Source organism: Taudactylus pleione, unplaced genomic scaffold (genome assembly GCF_031769625.1).
Source record: "Taudactylus pleione unplaced genomic scaffold, aTauple2 ptg000125l, whole genome shotgun sequence".
Classification (NCBI taxonomy): Eukaryota; Metazoa; Chordata; class Amphibia; order Anura; family Myobatrachidae; genus Taudactylus; species Taudactylus pleione.
Genome location: NW_028284527.1, coordinates 3,446,880 through 3,473,548, shown reverse-complemented (window position 1 = coordinate 3,473,548; position 26,669 = coordinate 3,446,880). Strand labels below are relative to the sequence as shown.

Sequence of the window (26,669 nt, the reverse complement as noted above, 5' to 3'; positions counted from 1 at the left end):
TTATATCCTTAGAGAAAATACAAAGGAGGGAGTTGATAAAAAGAAATGTGTAGTACATGGTGAGTTTTAGGTTTGTTATTTTTAGACAAATTTTAAAGCAATCAGTTTCTTAATCTGAAATTACCTTAGATGTTGGTCAATGATTGTTTAACTGTTTGATTAACTGTTATGTAATCACACTTTGTGCATTTAACCCCAGCTGCAAACAGCCCCAGCTGCCCCTAGACTGAATATAAGGAGTGGTATCCCTTGATTAAGACAGGCTACAACTGACTCAATTGGCCTGCTGATCAAAGGAGATAACTTGCTCTGAGTTGGAGCAAAAACCAGGGCAGATATATACCATAAACTATGCTTCACTGACCAATACAGACTATACAGGAAAAAAGAAAAAAAAAACAAATCTATGCAAGAGAGACAGTCACATACATTTAAATCCACACACGATTGCAAGCATGAGGTTCTATGCAGAATATCGGTGCAATAAGCAGGATGAGACAGCCACATACATTTATGCATCAGATGTTGCTCTAGGGTAGGGGAGACAACCTGTGGCAATCCAGCTGCTGTGAACTACACACCCCAGCATTCTGGGATGTGTAGTTCAACAGAAGTTGGAGTGCCACAGGTTGCCTATCCCTGCTCTAGGGTTTTCGATAATAAACTAAACTTTGATTACATTTGACTTCTATTGACCAAATTATTATAATAAAATAATATATTTAAAGTTCATAGTGTAGTACATACCGAATGCCATGCATAGTAGGTGCCAAAATAAAATGATAATATTGGTACATTACCTATAGGTAACAACAATGATGTGAATGAACCCAGATGTCACATGGTTAGGTAATAGCAGCCTATTATAATAACATTCTTAAGAGTACAATTCCACCCAGAAATGTTTGACTGGAAACAAATGTGCGCTGTAGTTATGTATTGTTAATGCGTTGCCATAAGTTGCACTTTTATCAATACAGTATACGGTATTGGGCATAGAGAGTGTGAACACATAAGAAACAGGGCCTTCTGCATGCTAATATTGTAAGTGTGACCAATACTTGTCCTATCTTTCATGCATTTTAATGCTTTCATTGACATGTGATAAACTGAAAGCAAAATGGGATAAGTGTTAAGGCAGCCACATTTATATTTCTCCAGCCTGAAGCAGTATAATTATTTTGACAAACTATTGAGAAGGAATTATAACAACTCCCAATAAATAAGTACCTGATGTAAAGGATATAGTCCAGAGGTTCCCAAATGCAGTCCTCAACGCTCCCTAACAGGTCATATCAAATTGGCTTTGGTACTAATTAAATCACCTGTGTTCAACCATGGATATCTCTAAAACCTGAACTGTTGGGGAGCCTTGAGGACAGTGATTGGGAACCTCTTGTATAGTATATTACATTTTTGTAACACAAGGTGCATTGGTTAAAATAACCTCCCAATGAAAAAGGGTCAATTTGAGGCTTTGGCTAAATGGTAACTGACAAAATTGAATGATTCGCCTTCATAAATGTTAAACTGGAATATAAGCAGACCTGCCTTTCTGTTTAGCAAAAGTGCCTTGAGATCAGTAATTGGCTGCATCTATATTCAGCTGCTGGAAGACAATGCAACAGTATGCAGCTATAGCAGCCAGTCCAATACCTGGTCAACAATACTAGGAGCACGCTTATTTCATAACAATGTCTGTAGTCACGTGCACTAGCATAAACTGTATGATTTCATGCAAGATATCTGTAGAGTGCTTTGAACACAGAATATGAATATCATCAGCATGTTTGTGAGGTTGACTGACTATGGGCCTGATCGAGAAATGTCTGCTAACCTGATGGCTAGCGCACATATCCGATGCTTTGGGGTTTTCAGTGAAATGCTGCGCTGTTTGGGTGGCCACCCTTCCCAGAAATGGGGTAGCAGGAAGAGTTTGCAGTCCATCTGATCTGCAAACTATTAAATATGTTCAATTTGTCTATCAACATGAGTTGCTAAATTTGGCAGATTCGGTCATTCTGGAGTTAAGTCAGCCCTTTACTGAAATGACACCAAATTGCAATACTATATATATATATATATATATATATATATATATATATATATATATATATATATATATATATAATGAAACACACCAAAAAAAAAAAAATCTATAAAAGTGTACATGTGCGCCAGTTTCAGGAAGTGTTAACTTAGTAACTCGCCTAGAAATGGCTCCTCCTGTGACCTCCCTCAGAAGTCGACAATGGTGCGGAACAAACTCCAAAAGTTTATTATACATAACCTGGAGCCCATTGGGATGAGATTGTACATATTGCTCCACTATAACCTGTCAAATAAATGGAGATTTCAAAATTAGCTCACATCTGCTTTGTACATCATTTTCTTTAAAAATATAGTTGTTTGCATTATGCATAGATAGGCAAAAAGGAAAATATAGGCTTTTGCTTCCATTATAATGGTTTGCAGGTTAACACTGTAATATGCAAGTTATAACATGGAATAACACAGAAATGTGACAAGCAGCATATTTAGTTACAGAAGGTAGGCGCATAAACACCATTTTAAATATTTACATTAATAGCAGACAAACAAATCAAGCCCACAGTAGCTAGACAAAAACAGATTGCAGCTGTGGAAGTCACATTGGGCTTTATGATGAAATGAAAGTATGCCAATTTGCACTTCACAAGCCCACAAATCTGCACACACACTTATACAGATTAGTCTGCATCTGACTCGTGCTTGGGGCAGGGAAGAAGGTAGTCTGATAATGTAGACAAAATACAGCAAGGGGGTGTGTACAGAATTGTGAACAAATGAAGACATGCACAGATAAGCATAAACCCATCAGTTGCCATAAAATGTGTGGGGGCCTGAGGGCTGGTGTAAGTACAATGCACACAGATGATGGTGACAGTTTCCAGCACCAGCAAGCCTGTCCTTAAAGGGTGGATTGTGAATTCAACGCTGACTAGGTGCTTTCTATAGGATTTTAATATTAATAAATATCTGTATTGTAGACACATTTTTTCATGTAACTCAAACCTAATATCAAATACGGTTTCCGCTATGAAAGCATGTGTAAATAAAACTTGCATTGTCACTTGTGCTTATCACCTAGTTGTGTTTATAAATGAATCTGACAGAATGCATGTCTGACATAAAACTCTTTTTGGAGCTGGATACATTTTGCGAAGCATACATCTCAACATATGGGATTAAATAAGGAGATGTATGTGCTTACCTGTTAAATCCTTTTCTTTGATTCCATAGGGGACAGGGCCGGCTCTAGGGGTGTTCGACCTGAGCGGTCGCACATGTGTGCCACCCGTAGAGGGCGCACCCCTCCCCAACATCCCGATTTCAGCGGGACATTACTGTCCCGCTGTTCCACCCATGGGCTGAAGTGGCCTGCGGGTGGTTAAATCAGGAGGTTGGGGACCTCCACCGCCACAGCTGTGCCAGACCCCGGAGAGTCTGAATGGATGCTGCACGCATGCGCGCAGCATCCATTCAATGACGGGAGAGGGCTGGGGGAAGCCCAGCTAGCGAGGCTCTCCCCAGCCTGACATTATTTGGAGGCAGACACGCATCCTAATAACGTCACATGGGGGCGTGGCCTATGGTAATTAGGCCACGCCCCCATTTTCGGTCGCCGCGCGCAAAGATAGGTCGCTCTGGAGGGGGCTGGCACAGGGTGCTCCGACCCCTGGAGCTGGCCCTGATAGGTGACACATGCTTTACGCTGGGTATAGGTTGGTGAGTAGGAGTCTGGGCACCAAATAGTTAAAACCCATCAGCCCCTGCTCCCTTCTCCCCTAGGACCTTCCCCCAGCCACAGGCAACTCAGTTAAGTTAGCAAGCCTAAAGCAAGGAGCAAGAATGAAAAGAAGGAAGACCGGCTCACATACAGGTCCAAACACACAGCAGAGCAGGACAGGGGAACCTGAAGCAGAGCAAAGCCCCACAAGCTAGGTGGGCACCCTGTGTCCCCTATGGAATCGAAAAATATGAGATACGGTAAGAACTTACCTTTGTTATCTCTATTTCTACGAAGTCCATAGGGTTCCACAGGATACCTTGGGGTATAGGTGATGACGTCAGACATCGGGCACCATAGAGTAAAGTTTTCAGACTCCCAGGATGCACCAGGGTCCCTCTCCCATACCCCGCCCCCGAGCCAAGGCATCTCAGTTACGTAACAAGCCATAGGCTGGAGGAGGAGAAGAAAGAGGGAGAAGAAAGATCTGGAAACACACAAGAATCACATTCTCACCAGAGGGAGACGGAAAAAACGGTGACCAGAAGAAAGCTCATCTGCAGTACAGGTGCGACAGGGTGGGAGTCCTGTGGAACCCTATGGACTTCGTAGAAATAGAGATAACAAAAGGTAATTTCTTACCATATCTCATATTTTCTACATCAGGGTCCATAGGGTATCCACAGGATACCTTGGGGATGTCCCAAAGCAGTATCCTTTAAGGGTGGGGACGCTCCTGTGCTGAAAGGAGAATCCGCCGCCCGAAGGAAGCATCCTGAGAGGCAAAGGTGTCAAAAGCATAATACCTCACAAAGGTATGTACAGACGACCACGTGGCAGCCTTGCAAATTTGGACACGCGAGGCACCACGTTGAGCTGCCCACGAAGGACCTACAGACCTAGTGGAATGAGCCCTCACAGAATGGAACCGGAAGGCCTTCATGAAGATAAGCTTCCGAAATTGCCATACGAATCCATCCTGCTAAAGTTTGCTTTGAAGCAGGCCAACCCTATTTACGGATGCCATAGAGGACAAACAAGGCGTCCGATTTCCAAAATGAAGAGGTGCGGTCAACATAATCCTTAAAGCCCGCACAACATCCAGGGTGGCCTCACCCGCTGAAAGATCAGGTAAATTAAAGGCCGCCGGCACAACGATTTCTTCGCTGATGTGGAAACTTGATACCACTTTAGGAAGGAATGTAGGACGAGTGCGAAGCACCGCCCTGTTCCTATGAAAATTAGAAAAGGGGGTCGACATGAGAGAGCCCCTAAATCCGAGACACGTCTGGCCGAGGCAATGGCCAGAAGGAAAATAGTTTTAGCTGTAAGCCATTTGAGGTCCACTGGGCCCAGTGGTTCAAACGGCGGTCCCTGAAGAGCTCTCAGGACCACAGCCAAATCCCAAGGAGCCACCGGTGGAATAAAAGGTGGCTGAATGTGAAGAACTCCCTGCATAAAGATGCGGACATCAGGGAGCACAGCAATCCTACGATGAAACCAGACTGACCGGGCAGACACCTGCAACTTCAGTGAAGCAAGGCGAAGACCGTGATCTAAGCCAGCTTGTAGGAAAGCCAACACCCTAGATAGGCGAAACACCCGAGGAGCATAACCTCTAGGGCGACACCACTGAAAGAAAGTATGCCACACACAATGGTAAATTCTTGAAGAGGAAGACTTCCGAGCTAACATGGTTTGCACCACAGAGCCAGAAAACCCTCTGGACCTTAACAGGGCCGTCTTAACAGCCACGCTGTCAAAGACAGCCAAGTCAGGTCCAGATGAAGACAAGGACCCTGTGACAGCAGGTCCGGATGTAGCGGTAACCGCAGAGGAACGTCTACTGATAGACTTTTTAGGTCCGAGAACCAGTGAAGTCTGGGCCACTCGGGAGCTATCAACAGGAGCGTGCCTCCTTCCTGCTTGAACTTGCGGATTACCTCTGGAAGAAGGGAAAACGGAGGGAAGAGGTAGGCGAACTGGAACGTCCGCTGGACGGACAGTGCATCTACCAGAGACGCCTCTTCGTCTCTTGTTCGAGACCCGTACATCGGCAACTTGTTGTTGTGACGGGAAGCCATGAGGTCTATCTCCGGAAGACCCCACCTGTCCACCAGAAGTTGAAAGACTTCCTGGTGCAGAGACAATTCTCCCGGATGCACGTCCTGCCGGCTGAGAAAATCTGCTTCCCAGTTGAGGACTCCCGGGATGATTACCGCTGATATGGCCAGGAGATTGCGCTCCGCCCAAACCAGAATGCGGGACACTTCTGCTAGTGCTGCCTGACTTCTGGTTCCTCCTTGGCGGTTTATGTAGGCCGGGGCGGTGGCGTTGTCTGACTGGACCTGCACCGGTTGTCCTTGGGGAACCTGATGTGCCTGCTGGAGAGTAATGAACACTGCGCGGAGTTTCAAGATGTTTATTGGAAGCCCTGCTTCCTGCTGAGTCCACCTGCCCTGAAACAAGTGTGGACCCGTGACAGCACCCCAGCCCCGGAGACTGGCGTCCGTTGTCAAAAGGACCCAGTTCGCCACCCAAAATGGGCGACCTTTGTTGAGATGGGTCGTCTGCAACCACCAGGTTAGAGACAGGCGAACCTCCGGAGTGAGTACCATTATCTGAGACCTTATGCTCTGAGGCAACCCATTCCATTTGGACAGGATCAATTGTTGCAGAGGTCTGGAGTGAAACTGGGCATATTCCACCATGTCGAATATTGACACCATGGAGCCCAGTAGCCTCATTGCCGAGTGCACAGACACTCCGCGATCCTGTAGACAACTGCGCACCCTCAACTGTAAGGCCGAGATCTTTTCCTCCGTCACAAAGATCCGCTGCTGCTGAGAGTCCAACAAGGCCCCGAGGTGTAGAATCCTCTGGGATGGGATCAGAGTGGACTTTGTCCAGTTTATCAACCAGCCGTGATTCTGCTGGACCAAAATTGTCAGTTCCAGATGGCGTAGGAGGATCTCTGGGGACTCGGCCAACAACAGTAGGTCGTCCAGATACTGCAACAATCGGACTCCCTGCGTTCGCAGGTGAGCCGCCATGACCTTGGTGAAAACACGTGGTGCTGTCGCCAGGCCAAAAGGCAGCGCCCGGAACTGAAAATGGTCGTTGCGGATTGCAAACCTGAGGAATTGCTGATGACGCAAAAGAATAGGGACATGCAGGTAAGTGTTCTGGATGTCCAACGACACCATGTAAACCCCAGGTTCCAGTGCCAGAATAATGGACTGCAGGGTCTCCATCCGAAACCGAGGCACCCTCAAAGACTTGTTGAGGGCCTTGAGGTTGAGAATTGGACGATAAGACCCATTGGGTTTCTGCACCAAAAAGAGATTGGAATAGAAACCCTGGCCCCTCTGGATAACGGAACAGGTACTATAACTCCAGCCTGGAGCATAGTGTGCAATACCTTCAGCAGCACCAACGCCTTGTGCTGGTCTAATGGAAGGCCAGTGGTGAAAAACCGGGAGGGAGGTCTGAGCCGAAAGGAGAGGGCATACCCCTGAGAAACCACCTCGTGAACCCAAGTGTCCCGCATTGTTGTCAACCAACACTGGGCTAACTGAAGCAGGCGGCCTCCCACCCTGGGATCCCCCAAAGGGAGGCCCGGACCGTCAGGCGCAGGCTTGTCATCCGACTTGGGAGCCGCACATCTGGTACTCCAGGCCTGTTTCCTGGGCTTGGCAGATTTCTTGGGGCCAGCCTGTCGTGGAAAAGACTGTGCTTTGGGCCTACCCTGGGCCCTGTAAGGCCGACGTACCAGAACCTGAAGGGACCATTGCAGATGGGAGACATGCAGACTTGGCTGCTGCCAGCGTAGCTACTATCTTGTCCAGATCAGGACCAAAGAGGACTACCCCATTAAAAGGCAAACATTCTAAGCCGTTTTTGGAATCTGCATCCGCTTTCCAGGAACGCAACCATAAGGTGCGACGAACGCAACAGCTACAGAGGAAATACTGGAAGTGAGGAGACTGATATCTAGGGCCACCTCATTAATATAACTGGCTGAGTCCCTGAGATTGCCCACTAACTGAGCCTGTTCCGCTGAACAGTCTGAGTCTAAGGACGCCTCCAGGCTATCAGCCCAGCGCTCCATTGCTCTGGCTACCCAACACACAGCTATAGCCGATCTGGACGCCCCTCCAGCAAGGGAATAAATGGACTTGAGGCATATCTTGCGGTCCGTAGCATCCTTCAGGGAGGACATGGAGGGCATGGGCAAAGTAGCACTTCTGACAAGACGTGTCACATGAGAATCCATCTGCGGAGGGGATTCACACTTAGAAAAATAATTATCTGCAAAAGGATAAGCCACCGCCAATCGCCTCTGAGGCCGATACAGTTTGCCAGGATTTTTCCACGCCTCCTCTAAATGATCCACCAATTGACCAGAAAGAGGAAACACTGTGGCATCACCCTTAATATCCTTGAAAAAGGCATATTTGGATTTGACCTCCGGAGGATAGTCATCCTCAATGACTAAAGCTGTACGGACTGCCTGAATAAGGCCAGGAATATATACCCCAGACTTAGCGTCCGACTCTTTAGTACGGAGAGGCTCTTGATCAGATAGGTCAAGAATCTCCCCATCATCGGTCGTCACGTCATCACAATGAGCAGACTGAGACGCCAAAGGCCGCTTATATGGCCGCAACACAGACTCTCCCTGTAAAACATCCGACAAATGCTGTACCGTATTTGTCAATGAATTAACCCACGCAGGCTCTTGTGTAACCTGGGGAGGGGAAATAGGGAGACTGTGGGGTACCATCAGCTGTCTCGGGAACCCTTGCATAGGTGACGACACCACTGACTGCTGGGATAATCCCATTTGAGTGAACGCAGGAGGCAGAGCTAGCTGGCCCACCAGGGTTGTAAGCGCCTTAGCAAAATAAGCCCAAAGATGTTCCTGCACCGGAGCAGTGACAGTAATTGGGCGCGCCAATAAGTAACACTGCCGACATAACCCCTCCGTGTTACCATCTCCCTCCACTATTGGTACACTGCATGTAGTACACAGAAGCTGGTGAGGAAAGTCACTCTCAGACATGATGGTAAAGTATGTGACCCTCTCATTGATACTTATTAGTATAGTGGGAGAACACCCTGCAATACTGCACCGCAAGGGCTTTAGAGAGTAAGAGCAGGGACAGTAAAATGGCTGACAGTAGAAAGTGAAAGTACAGGCAGCAGCGCTAGCAGTAAGTCACATACAATGCAGAAGAATCAATTCCCTGCACTATCAGTGCTGATTTCAACTACACAGACACAGAGTCTGGTAGGACACAGCGCTGCATACACTGACCTTATCGGAGGAGAGGTATGCAGGGGGACCCAGACCACAATGCCACAGACACTCAGCTTCCAGCAGTGTTCACCACACTTCCAAGAAGATGGCCACCGAGGAACAGAGAGGAGGCCGGCCTGGGGGAGAAGCGCTGCCACAGGACCAATCGGCAGGTGCAGAGAGGACTGTGTGCAGCAGGGGAGGCGCCGGCTGTAAACAGGGAAGGCGCGCTCGCCTGGCATGCAATTAAACCCCGGGACACCGTAGTGCTTGCCGCTTAGCCGCGGCCCGCTGTCCCTGGGGTATAGTGGAAGCGCAGGTTATTTGCCTGGCTCCACGCTGCAGCCAGTCCCCAGGAGCCCCCTGCCTGGGGACTCTGGACCGTGTTCAGCGGGGACCCACCGCTGGACCCCGCCGCTTACCTGTCCCCCTTGGATCCGGCCACGGTCCGAAGCATCTAGGGTCACCGCTAGCCGTGACCCCAGGTACTTACCAGCATCCCCGGATCAGTACCGGCGTTCTGGTACCGGCGGGGTGAAGAGGAGACCACATGGACGTCAGTACTGACTGTCCATGCTGTACTCCCAGATGTGCAGCAACAGCTGCCGAATGTAGAAAACTTCAGGTGCTAATCTTAGCCCCCCCTTTAAACATGTGCTCCGACTCCGGCCGGGCACCAACGAAACAGATGCCTTGGCCCGGGGGCGGGGTATAGGAGAGGGACCCTGGTGCATCCTGGGAGGCTGAAAACTTAACTCTATGGTGCCCTATGCCTGACGTCTTCACCTATACCCCAAGGTATCCTGTGGATACCCTATGGACCCCGATATAGAAAAAAGGATTTAACAGGTAAGCATATAAAGCTGCGTACACACTAGACCAGGCCTGGCCAACCTGTGGCTCTCCAGCTGTTGTGAAACTACAAGTTCCAGCATGACCTGCAACAGTTTTAGCAATCCCTAATAGCCGGTGAGCCACCGGTTGGCCAGGCCTGTACTAGATGTTAAGTTGGACATTTGAACGATAACGTTATCATTCATCGTGTCCAATATCATTCAGTGTGTACGCGGTGAACGACCAACGATGCGCGCTCCCGCGGGTCGTTAAAGATGTCGTTCATCGTCTGAACACGCAGGCCAACCTGACGAGATGTCGGGTTTTGCATGTTTAGGGATGAGGGTGCCGGCACTGAATAAAATCGTTCAGTGTGTGTGCTGAATGTCGTTAACGAAGTTGAGCCCAGCACTGTAGAGGAAACACTAGACAATATCGCTCATGGAGAATATTGTCTAGTGTGTATGCATCTTAAATCTTCTTTTCTTCTTCCTCCATAGGGGACATAGGCTTTACGCTGGAATGTCCCAAGGCTAATCTCAGGGAGGGGACGATCCTGAGCTGCGTTGAGAACCCTTCGCCCAAAAGCCACAACAAGGCAAAAGGAATAGAACTTCACAAACGTATGGGCAGAGGACCACTTGGAGGCTTTACAAAGCCTCTTCGCAGAGGCTCCACATTGAACTGCCGAAGAAGTTCCTATCGACTGTCACAACGGTCGGGATCAGAAGGTACCCCGCAGCATAAGCCTGGCGTATAGTCCAACCAAGCCATCTGGCCAAAGACTGTTTAGTAGCCGGCCAGCCCTGTTTGTGAAAGTCATACAGGACAAAGAGAGCATATATGTCCTATGAAGATCTATAGTTCTAACCACCTAAATCCGGACGGTCCGTACAACCTGTAAAATGAAAAGAAGGTACCACGATCTCTTGACGGATGTGGAACCTGGAAACAACTTTAGGAAGGTAGCTCAATCATATTCAAAGGACAATAATGGAGAGAGACAGAATAATGCCCTCAAATCCGATACTCCCCAGGTAGAAGCCCTGGCAAGAAGACGACAGTCTTTCAGGTAAGTTAACGAAGGTCCACTGTCCAAAGACACAAAAGGTGAAGACTGAAGAGCTCTAAGAAAGCTCACAGACAAATTCCAAGGAGCCACCAGCTGAAGAAATGGAGGCTGTACTTGGAGGACACCCCGTAGGAAAGTCTGAACATCAGGCAACAGCGCAAACTGTTCCTGGAATAGCACAGAAAGGGTTGAAACCTGTACCTTCAAAGAAGAAAGGTGGAGGCCCAAATCCAGCCCTGCTTGCTGGAAAGATAGGACTCAAGAAATTCGGAACGACTTGGGGTGACAGCTCCTAGCGGAACACCAGACAAAGCAAGTCCTCCAAACCCGATGGTAAAACCTAGCCGTAGAGGGTTTCCGGGCATTGAGCCTAGTATTAATGATCAACCTGGAGAACCCCTTAGCTCTCAGGACAGACGTCTCAAGAACCACCCTGTCAAAAGAGAGACGGCCAGAACCGGATAGAAGCATGGGCCCTGAGACAGAAGATCCAGCCGCAGTGGAAGACACAGAGGAGCGTCGGCAGAGAGGCCCCAAAGATCCGCCGTACCACACCCTTCGTGGCCAATCAGATGCCACTAGGATCTCTGTGCCGCACTCCAACTACAACCTGTGGAGGCCAAGAGGTCCCCTGGCTCCAAAATGAGTATGATGGAGTAAAAAAAAAAAAAAAAGATTTCATTCGGTACCTAAGTGTCCTGAAGTTCCCGCTACTGCCCAGGGAATGATGGGCTGAAACAAGTAGTCTGTCGTCTGACCAGTAAGAGGCTGGTGTAGTAGCTCGCGCCTTGAGAAACAGGGTACCAGGACAATGATTCTGGAGGCCAGAGGGAAGCGAATAAAGAGCTTTAGCTGCTCCTCTGAGATTTTGGGAAACCCGCTAACATCTATATGAGTCCCTATGAGACTCAAACCTGGGCTGTGCAGGTCCATAGACAAGAACACTACCCCAGAGCGACTACTGACCTAGGTTGTTAGGCATCTTTCTTGGTCTCTACGCTATTAAAAACACGACGGAAACCATCCACTCAAGCTGGGGTTGCCTAGGTGGAACTCCACCTCAACCTGTGGCAACGGACCTGCCAACTGTCCCCAAATCTAGAAGTTAGAGGGTCTGGTGCAGACAGATAAAGTATTTGGGCACTGCCTAGAGGTTGTGCCGTCCAGCCGTGGAGCACAAGGACCATCTCTAAACAGAGGCGGCTCTACGCTCCTAGAGTCCATGACATCGTGCCAGGAATGCAGCCAGAGGACTCCCTGACCACCAGGGCAGAAGTCAGCATGTAAGAGGTTAATACTTCTATCAGAGGTAGTTAGTAGCCCGTCTGTCCCACAAGAGACAAAAACTTGACCTTGAACAGAGACCATCCTGTAGGGCATCTGCCTAGCAGCCCCTAGCCCTAGCAACCCAAGCAAAAATGAGGAGAACGTTCTGGGGAGACTATCCAGCTGACCAGGATAACAAATGTAATAAGTTGGGCAAGAGCAAACAGCAGAGGTAGGAGGATTCCCAAGTTGCAAGGCCCATAGCTGGTAGTGGATAAACTAAAGCAATTGTACTTAAAGAAGCCTCTGCTAACACCTAAGTACCTGGGCTTTGAACCAGGGGCCAGCTCTGTTTAGAATTACAGAAATATTCTTACAAGGGACTCAACCCTTTAAAAAAATGGATACTCTATCCTGTTATGCCCTCGCTGGTTAACATGGGCCACTCCCGTACTGAGTAAGTGAAGGAGTGCTGCACTTACCTGGCTGTACGGCAGGTGTGAACCCCCTGTAGAATGGAGACATGCACATTTGACCACCAGACCATAGTAACATAAAAACACTGTAAAAGATACAGAACAAATTACAAGATACTGCAATACGATGCTGAACATTAAATCTGCGCTAACATCAAGGGACAGAGGAAATACTAATCTAGCAGCCTATAACAATACTTAAATGTGTAAATGCTTCCTAAAGAGGGCTACTATATTTAAGCTAGACATCCCACATTATCAAGAACTGATAGCTGACTATATCTGGACATCCAGTGTTAATAAAGTAATATCCTTGGCATATTCTCCAGAAACACATGATGATTCTATACTGTCAAAATAGACAAAAAAGGGAGCACAGATTTAATGTGCAGCATCATCTTGCAGTATCTTGTAATTTGTTCTGTATCTTTTACAGTGTTTTTGTTACTATGGTGATGGGTCACATGGTTAGCTGGCTCCCCTGTGGGCTTCTGGGACGCCGCAGCAATATCAGATGACGTCACTGGGTCTGCAGGGAGCTGCGCTGATGGAGTTTTTCACAGTTGGTGGTCAGGTTATAAATTTATGTGCAGTTTTCTATAAGCCATGTCTTGATAAAAGAGTTAAGTCTCTAAAATGTGGACATCAACATTGCAGTGAGAGAGCCTGTTTATATTGGTTTGGAAGCCGGGAGTGCCGTCCATTAAATCTATTGTTCATATCTACTGTTTGGGAAAGGCACCTGGCGACGTGGTCATCTTTACATCGGGAGTGCCGAACATCTGTAGAATAGAATAGATAGCAGGTCCCACAAAATGGTGCCTCCAGCTCAGCACTAAACTAAAAACGGAGTTGCATGTGGCTGGGAGTGGGTCATAGGGTTGAGGGGAGCAGGGGCTGATGGTTAAGACGTTTTAACTATTTGTTGCCCAGACCAACCTATACCCAGCGTTAAAGCCTGTGTCCCCTATAGAGGAAGAATAAACATTTTTATGTGCAGCAGTTTTTAGCAAAAATGTATGTACTATACGCGCACAGCTGAGCATCAGACCCTATGTGTATTAATGCCCAAGTGTGCTGAAGTAAGACTGGGCAAGGCATCAGAAACAAAGGCGAAATGTGTGACCACAGCTGATGGGGTGACTTCTTGTAACACTACAGGCATTTAGCTTGGACGGAATGTCTTATGGATGTGACTTGTTTAACCCTCTGTCTCTTTGAGCCTAATTCAGAGATGTATATAAACCCAATTGCTTATGCACATCTTCAATGTTTTAAGATCTGCACATGCGCACGTGCAGATCTGGGTCTGCAATGTCGCTCGCTGACGCCCCATCTTGATTGACATGCTGCTGGCGTTTGGGGGTGACAACACAGAGCGTCCCAGAAATCGAAAGGTTCTGCCCATTTTCTGGGAGTGCCAAAGCCAGTTGCTGCGTCGCTGATGCAATGTCACTGGCCCCAACAGCGTGATTTTCCCAGACAACCTGGGTAGCCTGAGGGTTACTCAGATGTCTGATGGTCATGCAGTTGATCCGATCACTGCGTCTTCGAACGCAGCAACGGATCAGAGAGGCTGGCAGTGGGCGTCTTTTTATTTAAGACATCTCCTGTGGCTTTTGCATATTGTAGCAGAGCCGCTACTGTACGTGCAAAGACGCAGTGGCTGCGCACTACGTCCATCTCTGAATCTGGTACTTAGTTATATAGGCATATAGAAGCAATAGGCACATGGGTGGACAAAATAATGTAGAATACAGGAGCAAGTAAATGTAATCTACAGCAAGCAAGCAGGGGCATTTCAAGTGAGGAGGGGGCCCGTGTGCAGTCTCCTTCCGCGGCCCACTCCTCTCTCTTCGGCGGCTGGCTGCGCACTGAGCGCAGCACCGGTAGACTCTGGGCACATGCGCAGGTCACCGCAAAAATGGCACCGCGGCCATTTTCAGTGTTTTCCCTACAGCGCTAATACCGGCGTCGAAGTGGGACTCCGGCGGCGGAGTGGTAAGTATTAAAAATATGTGTGCAGGGGGTGGGCCCTCCCTGGATCCAGGGGCCCGTGTGTTCCGTACAACACCCTGCATCCATTATAGACACGCCCCTGCAAGCAAGGTATTTTAAGCCAGGGAAGACATGCAATGGCCAGAAAATAGGGTTAATCGCCCAGAACAAGGGAATTATCTTGTTTAAAGAGGATGGCGTATGTAGAAAATACAAACTAAAAACTGTTCTGAGACATGTGCTATCATTACTATATCTACATTTAAAATACTTTTTTGGTTTAAAAGTTAGAATTTTACAAACAAAAAAACAGGAGAGGTGCAGAAATCTCCAGAGATTCAGTGTATAAAGGGGCTGATTTGGTAGCTACTGAGCAATGTTTTCAGGACTGCGCATGCGCTCCAGGTCACAGTGTGGGGGAAGTCGCAGCCTGATCTCCCACTATTTGGATGATTTCTGCGCGTTCTTCTCTATGGGAAGGGGTACTGCCACTGGGTATCTAGTATCACTAGGGGGGTGGGGATAATACCAATGGGGGATCGCTTTACACTGGGGGTTGGGAGATACTATTACAATGGGGGCCTATGGAGAGGGTGGTCTGAGACAACCCCTAAGACTATTTTTTTCAATAACATTTCTAAATACATTAAGAAATACAATAAAACAAAAAAAAATCTGCTATTATGATGAAAGTAATATATTAGCATTAAAACAAAGGGATTAATGTCTTAAAAATGCCACATTAAGAGGTTTTAATACACTGTACTACACAGCAAGTCTTTTTAAATGTTTAAAAAAAAAATGTCACTGGGTGGCACTATTCTACTAGATCAGACTGCAATGTAGCAAGCTGTGCACAGCCAGTAACATAGCAACATGATCAAATGTAATTATGCAGGAAATATGGTTATGTTTCAAATAACTAATATCAATACTTTACTAAATAGTGAAAATAACAGTGGAAAACTCATGATTTTAAAATGAAAAACCAGGAAACCCATTATAATTAAAGTTTGCTCAGATAATAAGATCCACCCAATTGTTACAATTTGGGTCCCAAATAAACTAAACCATTACAGTACCTAATATGTAAATTTGCTACTAATTCATCAGGAGTGCCAGTCATTGAAAAATAAGTATACTCAGTCAAAGATTGTAGGTTGGCAAAAAACAGGACTGCTCTGGGATAAGTGGGACACATGGAATGCCTAGCCCTGGCACACCTCCAGCTAAATCTCTGACTACAGATGTGAGCCAGGCTGATGGGAGCAGAGCCTAGTGTACTCAACAGCTGTGATAATGCATATGTGTATTTTACGATGTGTAAACAAATAGGTCTCAAATCATTTAATTACAACATTTAAGGATGGGCTGAAGAAAAGCATAAGTATAATTAGCGTGCTAAATTCAGGAATATGATGGAGAAAATAGTACCTCATCAATGTATGGTTTTACTAGCACTTGACCAACAAGTGCCTCTGCATCCTTAGTTTTGTCAATCGTGGCATACGTCCGCAAGCAGTGACGGATTATATCCACATTGGAGGTTTGAAGGCCTTCTAGCAGGAGACCTTCCAGAGAACGCTGTAACATTGCGGTAATGCCAGCTATACGCTTCAAAAGAGGAAAAACAAAGGAATTACAATATAATATCTTAGAAACAAACTGTAACCACAAAGAGTACAGAACAAAAATGGAGATTTATGTGCTTACCTGTTAAATCCTTTTATTTGATTCCATAGAGGATACAGGCTCTACGCTGGGTATCGGTTGGTGGGTTGAAGTCTGGGCACCACATAGTCAAACTTGTTCATCACAGCCCAGGCTCCCCACTCCCACTATGCCCTGCCCCCAGTCACTACAGTTAAGTTAACAAGCCTAATGGAAGGAGGAGAAGAAAGACCGACACACACTCTGGTCCAAACACACAGGAAATGTGAACAGGAGAACTGGAAGCAGAGCACCAGGTGAGTCAGGGTGGGAGAGAGAAAAAAGAAAAGAAAATTGCCCCCCAGCACACTGCAGATAAATCAAAAATACTTGAATCCTACATGATAATATAAATTCAGAGGTATTGGTTTACATACATTTGCAAATATATGAATAAGCGCTGGGCTGTCGTCAAGGCTCCTCTATAGCAGCGTCCCTAAAATTAAGGGGTTCACGTCCGAGAAGCAAGGCACCCCAAAAAAAATTCCAGCCAAGGACCACCCCCATGGCATCACACGAAAAGGGGAAAAAAGGTGATAGTGAAGTGTTAAAGGATAGGTGTGTAAAGATAAATCAATAAGTGTTAATGAGATGTAAAAGAATTAAAATGACATAAATAATACACAAACGCATAGAAAAGTGAAAAAATATTCTATGTGAATTAAGTGGTGATGCCATGAGCAAGGTCCAGCCAGAACAATCCCGGGGGCCCCACTCCCAAACACGTCAGGGTGGGAGTCCTGCGTCCCCGATGGAATCGAAGAAAAGGATTTAACAGGTAAGCACATAAATCTCCTTTTCTTCTTCCACCATAGGTGACAGAGGCTCTACGCTGGGAAGTCCCAAATGTCTTCGCCCAAAAGATGCATCAGGGGAGGCAAAGGTGTCAAAGGAATAGAACTTCAGAAACCTATTGGCAGAGGACCACGTGGCCACCTTACACAGCTGTTCCGCAGAAGCACCATGTCCAACTGCCCACAAAGTTCCCACCGACCGGGTTGAATGAGCCGTCACCACAGACGATGCTGGAGGATCCGCCACAGCATAAGAGTGGCAAATAGTCAAACGGATTCGACTGCTTAATAGCCGCCCAGCCCTGTTTGTGAAAGTCATACAGGACAAGGAACATCTGTCCTACGCAAGTCCTGTGTCCTGTCCACATAAAGTCTGCACGACATCCAAGGAGGCCTCTCACGTTGAAGAATCCAGAACATGGAAAAAAGGAACCACAATCTCTTGATTTATGTGGAACCATGAAACAACTTTAGGAAGGTAGCCTAGTCGCGTACGAAGGACAGCTCTGTCCTGGTGAAACATTAGAAACGGTGTGCGACAGCACAATGCGCTCAAGTCCGACACCCGCCGGACAGAAGCTATGGCAAGAAGGAATACAATCTTCCAAGTAAGGCAATGAATGTCCACAGTGTCTAAAGGCTCAAAAGGCGAAGACTGAAGGGCCCTAAGAACCAAAGACAAATTCCAAGGAGCCACCGGCGTTACAAATGGAGGCTACAAAATGGAGGTACAAAAGTCCAAACATCCGGTAACAGCGCAATTTGTCTCTGAAAGAGAACAGAAAGCGCTGAAACCTGCACTTTCAGTGAAGCAAGGCGGAGGCCCAAATCCAGCGTCACCTGCAAAAAGGAGAGAACGAGAGAGAGTCGGAAAGAACCGGGGTTAAGATTCCTAGCTGAACACCAGTCAAAGTAAGTCCTCTAAACCCGATGGTAAATTCTAGCTGAAGAGGGCTTACCGGCATTGAGCATAGTGTTAATGACTGACCTGGAGACGGATGTCTCAAGAGCCACCCCATAAAAGCGAGACGGGCCAGATCCGGATGAAAGCACGGGCTCAGACAGAAAATCTGGGTGCAGTGGAAAACACAGAAGAGCGTCCATGGAGAAGCCCTGAAGATCCGCATACCACGCCCTTCGCGGCCAATCGGGAGCCACTAGGATTACTGGGCCACCCTCCAACTTCAGTATGCGGAGGTTCCGCGGAATCAGAAAGATTGGAGGGAAGATGTACAAGAGTGGGAAGGTGCACTGAATCCACCAGAAAGGCCCCCGGATCTCTGGTGCGTGAGCAGTACCTCGGAGCCTGGTGATTGTGTCGAGACGCCATCAAGTTGATGTCTGGCAAGCCCCAGCGAAGAACGGAGAGTTGAAAGATGTCCGGATGTAGGGCCCATCCTGATGGCTTAGGAAGGCAGCTTCGCAATATTGCACTCCGGGAATGTAAACCGCAGACAGGGATGGAAGATGCATCTGAACTCCCTCATGGCGGTGCGACTGTGACCTTGATGGTTTATGTAGGCAGCAGCCGTCACACTGTCAGACTGTACATGGACTGGGAGACTCTGGAGGAGAGGCAAAGCCCAACAAAGAGTTCTGTAAATCGTCCCCGCAGTTCCAGAATGTTGATCATCGGCAATTGGCTCTCCTAAGCCGACCACTGACTCTGGAAAATCTGCTGCCAGGACACCGCCCGCCACCCCCGAAGACTTGCATTGGTGGCGAGGAGAAGCCAGTCCTGAACCCAAAAGGGACGTCCCCTGGTCAGATGGGGATGTCCCCTGGCCACAAAAGGGAGTGACGCACTTCCCGAGAGAAAACAATCATTTGAGACCTGAGCTGTAGATGGGATTTGTTCCACCGGGTTAGAATCTCAAACTGGAGAGGCCAGGAACCTAACTGGGCATACTCCACCAAGTCGAAGGGAGCCCTGCATGCAAGAGTGAATTGAGACCCGGCGGTGATACAGAAACAAACGAACCTCATCTGCCGGGAGGAACACCTGCTGAGCCTTGGAGTCCAACAAGGCCCCCAAATGCACCCTTTCCTGAGATGGTGTCAGAGAGGATTTCTTTCAACTGATGACCCATCTGTGAGCTTGGAGAAGATACACTGTGACCGGGCCAGGTCACAGCAAGTTGTCCAGATAGGGAAATATTCGAATTGCCCTGCTCTAAAGATGAGTCGCCATGACCTTAGTGAAGACACAAGGAGTCGTGGAAAGTCCAAATGGCAAAGCCCGAAACTGGAAAAGATCCTCCTGGACCGCTGGTGACTGAGATGGATAGGAACATGCAAATAGGCATTCTGGATGTTTAAGGAAGCCATGAAGTTCCTCGGCTCCATGGCTAAAATAATGGAGCAAAGCGATTCCATTCGGAACTTGGGAATCCTCAAGTACCTGTTGAGAGACTTCAGGTTGAGAATCGATCAGAAGGACCCGTTCGGCTTCCAAACCAGAAATAGACGGGCATAGAAGCCAATGCCCTGCGGGAACCTGGACAATGACCCTGGAGGCCAGTAGAGAGCGAACAGACTACCTCAAGGCTCCTGCATTCTCCTGATCCAAAGGAAGACCTGTGGAAAAAACTGGGTCGGAGGATGCTCCCGAAAGGTCAATGCATAACCCTGGGAGACCATCCCTCTTACCCAGGCGTCCACAGTGGTCACCTTCCAAATTTCCGAAAAAAGAAGCTGACCTCCCACGCTGGTGTCCCCCAGGTGGAGGCCTGCCCAGTCATGCAGCAGGCTTGGCAGCTGGCTTAGCAGCCAGGCATCTGGTAGACCAGAGTTGTTTACCTGCTGGTTTAGAACCTTTAGCAGAGGATCTAGAGAACGACAAGCCTTTGGCCTTACCCTCTCTGTATGATATGAGCGAAAATTAGAAGATCGAAACCTGAGAGCTGCCCCGGATGGGAGAAAGGTTGTCTTAGCTGCGGGCCACTGTAGCCACTATTATATCCAATTCCGGACCAATTCTGGACCAAACATCAGCCGAAAAGGGGAGAGCTTCAATGGCCTTCTTAGAGTCAGTATTCGCCCGCCGAAGCCAGAGGGCTCTTCTAGCTGACATTGAAAAGGGCGAAACCTTGGAAGTTAGTATATCTGTGTCTATTGCCGCTTCCCTAAGAGAAAAACTGCCTCACAGATGTCTATGGAGACTCTATGAGAGACAAAAGTTCATTCCTGTGGGTATCTGAAGTGTGGCCATCTGCCCAACGACCGATGGCCTTAGCAATCTAGGCTGATGAGAGGGCCGGCGAGCTACAGCACCTGCACTAGAGTAAATAGACTTAAGAAAAGTTTCCAACTTCCTATCCATCGGATCCTTAAGGCATCCCTTTCGAAAAGGAAGGGTTGTATTTCTGACAAGGTGGTCAACATGCGCATCCACCGGAGGAGGATACTCCCATTTAGCCTGATCAGCAATAGGCAGAGGATAAAAGGAAGTAATGCACTTAGAAACCTGGAAGCGCCTATTAGGATTGGACCAAGCCTTCAACAAAATGTCTTCAAGCTGCGCTGAAGAAGGAAATTCTGAAACTGCCTTCTTTTGACGTATAAACACTGGAACATTGGATATAGGGGCCAGCTCCGCATCCTTAATTAGCAAAATTGATTTAACTGCTTTAAATCGAGGGAACTGTCTACTGGAGACTGGAAATGCTCCGGAATAGAAGATGATTCAACATCAGAGGCTACAGATACATTTTCCTCATGGTCTGAGGAAATATTAGAGTCTGAATCAATATCAGAAAGGGGTGTAGAGCTGTCCCTTTTAGAGGGCCTACGCTTGGAAGCGCGCTCCCTGTCCAGCACCTGTTTGAAAGATACTGACACCTGCGCTAACCCCTGAATGGACTGCGTAAACGACTGCATCCAAGGAGGCTCCATAGCAGAAGGCAGCAAAGGGGACAGCATCACAATGGAGATCACACAGAGAGGCTGAGAGTGTATCAACTACCTGTAACATTACCTAGGATAGTGAGGAAATCCAAGCAGGTTCCTGACTAGCAGGCGCAGCTGAAGGAACCTCCTGCTGTAGGATTGTAAAACAAAGAACACAGAGACCTTCGTGGTCTGGAACCTGTGAAGAAAACAGCAGCACAAGCCCTACTATTATCCAGCACAGAAGCACCCACCTACTTGGGAGCTTTATCCCTGGAAGACATAGTACAGAAATACAATGAGAACCCCATACACCAGAGCAAGAAACTGTGATGTGCCAAAAAGGTCAGGGAAATGTAAAGGAACCACAAATAGAAAAATAAGTGGGGCTATGCAGAGACAGACTATGCAAAGTACATTAAACAATCAAACACACAAACTCAATGCAATAAGTGCTCAACAAACTACCCTAAGAGGGGAGGAAGGAGCTATATGTATAACCTGACTGCTGAGGGCGAAGAACACAGGGAGACCAGGAGCCTGCATTCTCTGTAGATAAGCTGAACCAACAGGCACTATGAAAATGGTTGCCCATCGACGGAATGCCTCTTTTGAGGGAAAGCGCCCAGGGGCTGGGGAAGAGCCAATGGGGAGAGCTACCTCCCCTTCTCGCATGGAGCTCAGGGCAAATGGCTGCCTACATCGCGGCGCCCTGCTACCCTGGTGGTCTTGTGGGGATGCGGAGAGGTCCTAGGTCCCCACTGCCAGCACCGATGTCTCCCTGACAAGCGCTGAGAAGCCGTGACAATACAACTCCCTGCAGGTAGGGAGCAGTCTTACCTGTCCCCTGATGCGCTGGCTACGGTTCCCTCCGTGGAGCTCCGGTCGAAGACGCTGACTCAATCCCCAGCGCTGTGGCAGCCGACGCTGGAGTGGTGGAGTGGCAGTGCATGCATCCTACAGGACGCCCAGCGCTGCCCACTCAGTAAAAATAAAATGAATAAAAATTAAGCTGTTAGCACAGCTTCCCTCTGTGCCGCAGGTGAAGTGCCTTTGGCTGAGGGCGGGGTATAGGGGGAGAGGGGAGCCTGGGCCAACTCACCAACCTATACCCAGTGTAGAGCCTGTGTCCCCTACGGAGGAAGAAAAGGGGTTTTTAGATCCTTTACAACTACTGAAATTAATACAACAGTTAAAAGTAATGCTTAACTAAAAAGAAAGGAATCAAAAGGCTATAATCAGAATTTCTTTAAAAAAAAATAGACAAACAACTTCTCTGTAGGACATTGACATACAAACTGTAAAAAATACATGGCCACTTTTTGAATGAAAAGGCAATGTCTGCTTATCTGAAACCTGCTCTGGGTAATACTGTTATCCAATCACTTCTTAGGTGATGTACTTACAGGTCTCACTTTGTCCAGAAGAGGCATTCCTTTGCTTTGAACGGCATGGAACTGCAATTGGTTAAATTCTGTTGCAATCCTTTCCAGCATCTGCCCCGTTAGTAATGTGCTTAAAAACATAAGATAAACCATAATCAAAAACAGTACATTAAAAAACATCCATCCCCTACCTTGTCACTAGGAATACATTTCAATAAACTAGTTTCACACTGTTATTTAATAGAAACATCTCTCTATATATAAATCGTTGTAGGAGTTCCACTGTTTTGGAGAATGTGAAGTTAAAGTGAACATGACATGAAAAATAAAAATGTTTGAATGCGTAGGTAACTAGAATAAGGCATACTGTAGCTGCCTCTTCTACAGATTCAATAGGTGTCTTGAAGGTAGAGTCTTCTTCTGACTAAATAGCACCGCGCCCAACTGCCCTTAGGTGTTTTTAATTAGTATGGGTCATTGCATTTCAAACTACACATTGAAAATGGGCTCTGTTATGGATAAAGTTGCATACACACACACAACGATTTAGTAAATGAACGATTTTAGTAAACTATTTTTGTTAATTTTTTCAAGGAAAAAATGAATGAAAATCGTTTACTAAAATCGTTCATTTACTAAATGTAATGAACAATTTTTTTGAACTACAAACGATTTTTGCATATTTACTTAATGAAAATTGTTGAGTTGGTCAGTCTGACTGAACTACAAACGTGAACACGCATGAACGATAATCGTTCATCGTTTTAACTCAGAAAGTGAACGATTTTTTCAACGATTGAACGATAAAGTTAAAAAAATCGTGTGTGTATGCACCTTAAGTCCTAGATATATTGATATAATGTGTCAGTATTAGGTATGTAAGGGATCCTCCTGATGAGGGTTACCATGACGTGGTAAGAGGGCATGTATTTTTGGCCAAACGTGCTAAGAAACCTTATTTATAATTCATGAAAATTGACTGTACACCTGCATTTTCTTTTTTCCTGCATCTTCTACAGATTCCCCATTCCACAACCTGAGTTCAATTTGAACATGGCAATCACTAAGCTCATGTTACCATGAAACGTTTCTTTAAAAGCAACAAACAAAAAATCACACTGGCGCCTGCAAATTTACCCAACTGTCCAATGACTGTAAAATACAACAGCTCTACAAATAATGACGCCATCAATCAATAACAGTGGAAGAGATTGGTTACATCTTTATATAACTTTTGGAGACAGGCAATTTTGAGCAACTGCGCCTTGATTTATTAGACAGAAGTCATGCAATAATTATACTTTTTGTCATGTGGCTTTTGACCCACGGTCATTTGCAAGAATCACAAGACAGGATCACCCTGGTAGCCAGTCTTTATCATATAATAAATATAAAGTAAATATCTACATGGAGCTCACCCGTTCAGCTCTGTAGTTTCTTTACAGTTCTGGGAGTGCAGAATTTTTTCAATCTTCTCAACAGAACGGATGACGTGAATCATCCTCAAAACACACATCTGAGAGAAGGAAAAAAGAGTCATCACTTTACTTAGGAATGTTCCTTTTAAAGCTGTTAGAATAAGTATTCAATTTGCCTGTTAATGTCTGCTTAGCTTTCCCTGAACTGACTTTATTGGAGAGGGAAACTGGAACATTCAGGGTTTCCTGAAAACATGCTTTTTGACCACCCTTAGCAGTTTTCTTTTGGAATGGATAATGTGTATGTAAACGCGGAGCTTCCTCCGGCTTATAAAACAGGCTGGTCAAATAAATCCCTTATGTAATATTGTTCTTTAATACATTTCCACAATGTCTGACACTTAAACTATCCTGACTTTTGCATCAAGTTTGCAATATTATACATATTGGTGGCACAATGGCTAGCATTGTTGCCTAACAATGCTCACGCCATAGGTTCAAATCTCACCGCAATACCATTTGTATGTTGTTAGTATGTTCTTCATGGGTTATCTCCTACACTCCAAAAACAAAGCTTCAAATAAACCCATGTGTGTCCCTAGCTCAATTTTTCAAAATCGCAGACACAATTACGTGTGTAGTCTGAGTTGAACACATCTTTACATGCGTCCAGCATGGTAGCATACTCGCTAGGTCGAAGCCAGGAGCAAACGGTAGCACATGTATTTGGTATAGGCCTGGAGTAACTAAAAAGTGTATAGATGTGGTCTGTCTGTCTCCTGACAGTGAGTCTTCTATGGAGGGGAGGGGGGTGGGGGGGAAATGGGATTTATCAAACCTTCTGAATAGGACGAGTTGAGATGTTGCCAATAGCAACCAAGCAGATTGTACCTCTCATTCATCTGGTACACTCTATAAAGTGATAGCTCTCCCAGATTAGGGAGCACAAAGTCAGAGTCACAAAATATATTTTGTAAGGAGATGGAAACCTCAAAGCAATATCTTATATCACTTTACAAATGTGACATCTTCTGTGGGACTGTCCTGTTGTCTTTGATTTCTGGACTCAGGTCTGAACTGATATAAATATTACTGCTCCTATGCTTCCATCGCTGCCTCCTAAGATCTGCTTATTTGTCCTTGGGCTGGAAGAGCTAAACAATAAAATACTCTAGTAAATATACCCCAAATAGTATATTTGTAAAGTGCAGGTTTACTGAAGTGGAGATGTTGCCAGATTGTACTTATTATCTAGTGCCTTCTAGAAAATATTATATAGAATCTGATTGGTTGCTATGGGCAACATCTCCACTTTTGTAAACCCGCACTTTTGTAAATATACCCCTTTGTCTCTTCACCATGGCTAAAGTCACTATAGCCAGGATCTGGTTTACTCCAGAGCATCTGGATTCTTCTTACCAGCATAGATTTGATGGCGCAATTCAGCGGACCACCGCCGGTTCTGGGAATACCGGATGACGTCACACGTCCACGTCAGTAAGCTACTGACGTGGACGTGTGACGTCATCAAGTATTGCCAGAACCGGCAGTGGTCCGCTGAATTGCTGTCTTCAGCATGGCCTGTCGATTACACCAGGATCCGGAGGACCTTCCATGGTGGAGTTTAATGTTTTAAACTTTGATGTACGTGAGCAAAAGTTATAAGTATAATTATTTTTTTTCACATAATCACGAGTGCGCTCTCCTTTCAACTTGCTTACCTCTAGAATCTATCGCTCCGTGGCTTGGAGCTGGGATGCAGCTGCACTGCATATATACCTGAACAGATCATTTCTGGACATTTCAATCAAAAGACTTCATGCGCATTAGTAGGATGATATATATATATATATATATATATATATATATAAAAACTCAGCACACACCATTGTTAATGACTCACTACTAATGGTAACCTGATAGCTGCTATCACAGAGTTTAAACTGAACTCAGACTGAATGACAGATAGTGTAGGACCTGCAGAGAAATGGGGTCCCGTGATGAGGGCTGCAGGCTTAAATGCATTGATCAATCCATGAACCAAACCCCCATTATTTATGTATTATTGTGAGTCATTTAACAATGGTGAGTGCTGAGTTTTCTGTTTTTATTTATTTAAGCAATGTGGTCACAAGCCACTTGCACCCCATGGGGTCCTGGGAGTGGCGAGTGCAGGTTTGCACCCCAAATCTGGGAGTGGCGAGTGCAGTGGATTTCTGAGATATACATAGATCTAGATATATCTAACTTTCAGGCGGCACTCACATGAACAATATCATATAGTCATATGTAACATTTGCTAATCAGTAATTGTTTGTCTCTAAATAGGCTGCACATTTTGAAGTATTTCATAAGAAACATTTATTGCAGTTTTATCACTGACAAATAAGGCACACAGTCATGTCATTACCAATACAAAAGCAATGTATTATCTTAAGTGCGGACTTACCTTTTTTTTCCTTATATCATCTTGTTTAGCCAGACGCACATCCACTGCCCTTATGTTGTCATTCACAGATGTTTTGAGACTCTGCAAACAGAAAAACAACAGACCTTTAGCAAAGCACTAGCTAATATAAAATGGTCGGGGCTGCGAGGCTTGCGCAGACCACTCACCATCTGAGATGTGCGCCAACCATTGGGTTAGCGTACATCTCCAAATCAGGCATTTAGCCTGTTAACATTTAAATGTTTATTCACATAACCCAAAAAACAATAGGCTCACCAAATTGAAATGAAATCGAAGCTAATCTAATG

At 46.2% G+C, this 26,669-nt stretch overlaps 1 protein-coding gene across 1 annotated transcript in view; it reads right to left on the bottom strand.

Moving 5' to 3' along the window:
- The window catches only part of COG2 (component of oligomeric golgi complex 2), a 112,550-nt gene that overhangs the window by 69,612 nt on the left and 16,269 nt on the right, over positions 1-26,669 (bottom strand). Inside the window, exons 4-8 of the mRNA XM_088472493.1 lie at positions 26,362-26,442; positions 23,913-24,010; positions 22,516-22,624; positions 16,152-16,331; positions 2,211-2,335 (exon numbers count right to left, since the gene is read on the bottom strand). Of these exons, the coding sequence (XP_088328619.1) occupies positions 2,211-2,335; positions 16,152-16,331; positions 22,516-22,624; positions 23,913-24,010; positions 26,362-26,442 (593 nt within the window). The remainder of the gene's footprint in view (positions 1-2,210; positions 2,336-16,151; positions 16,332-22,515; positions 22,625-23,912; positions 24,011-26,361; positions 26,443-26,669) is intronic.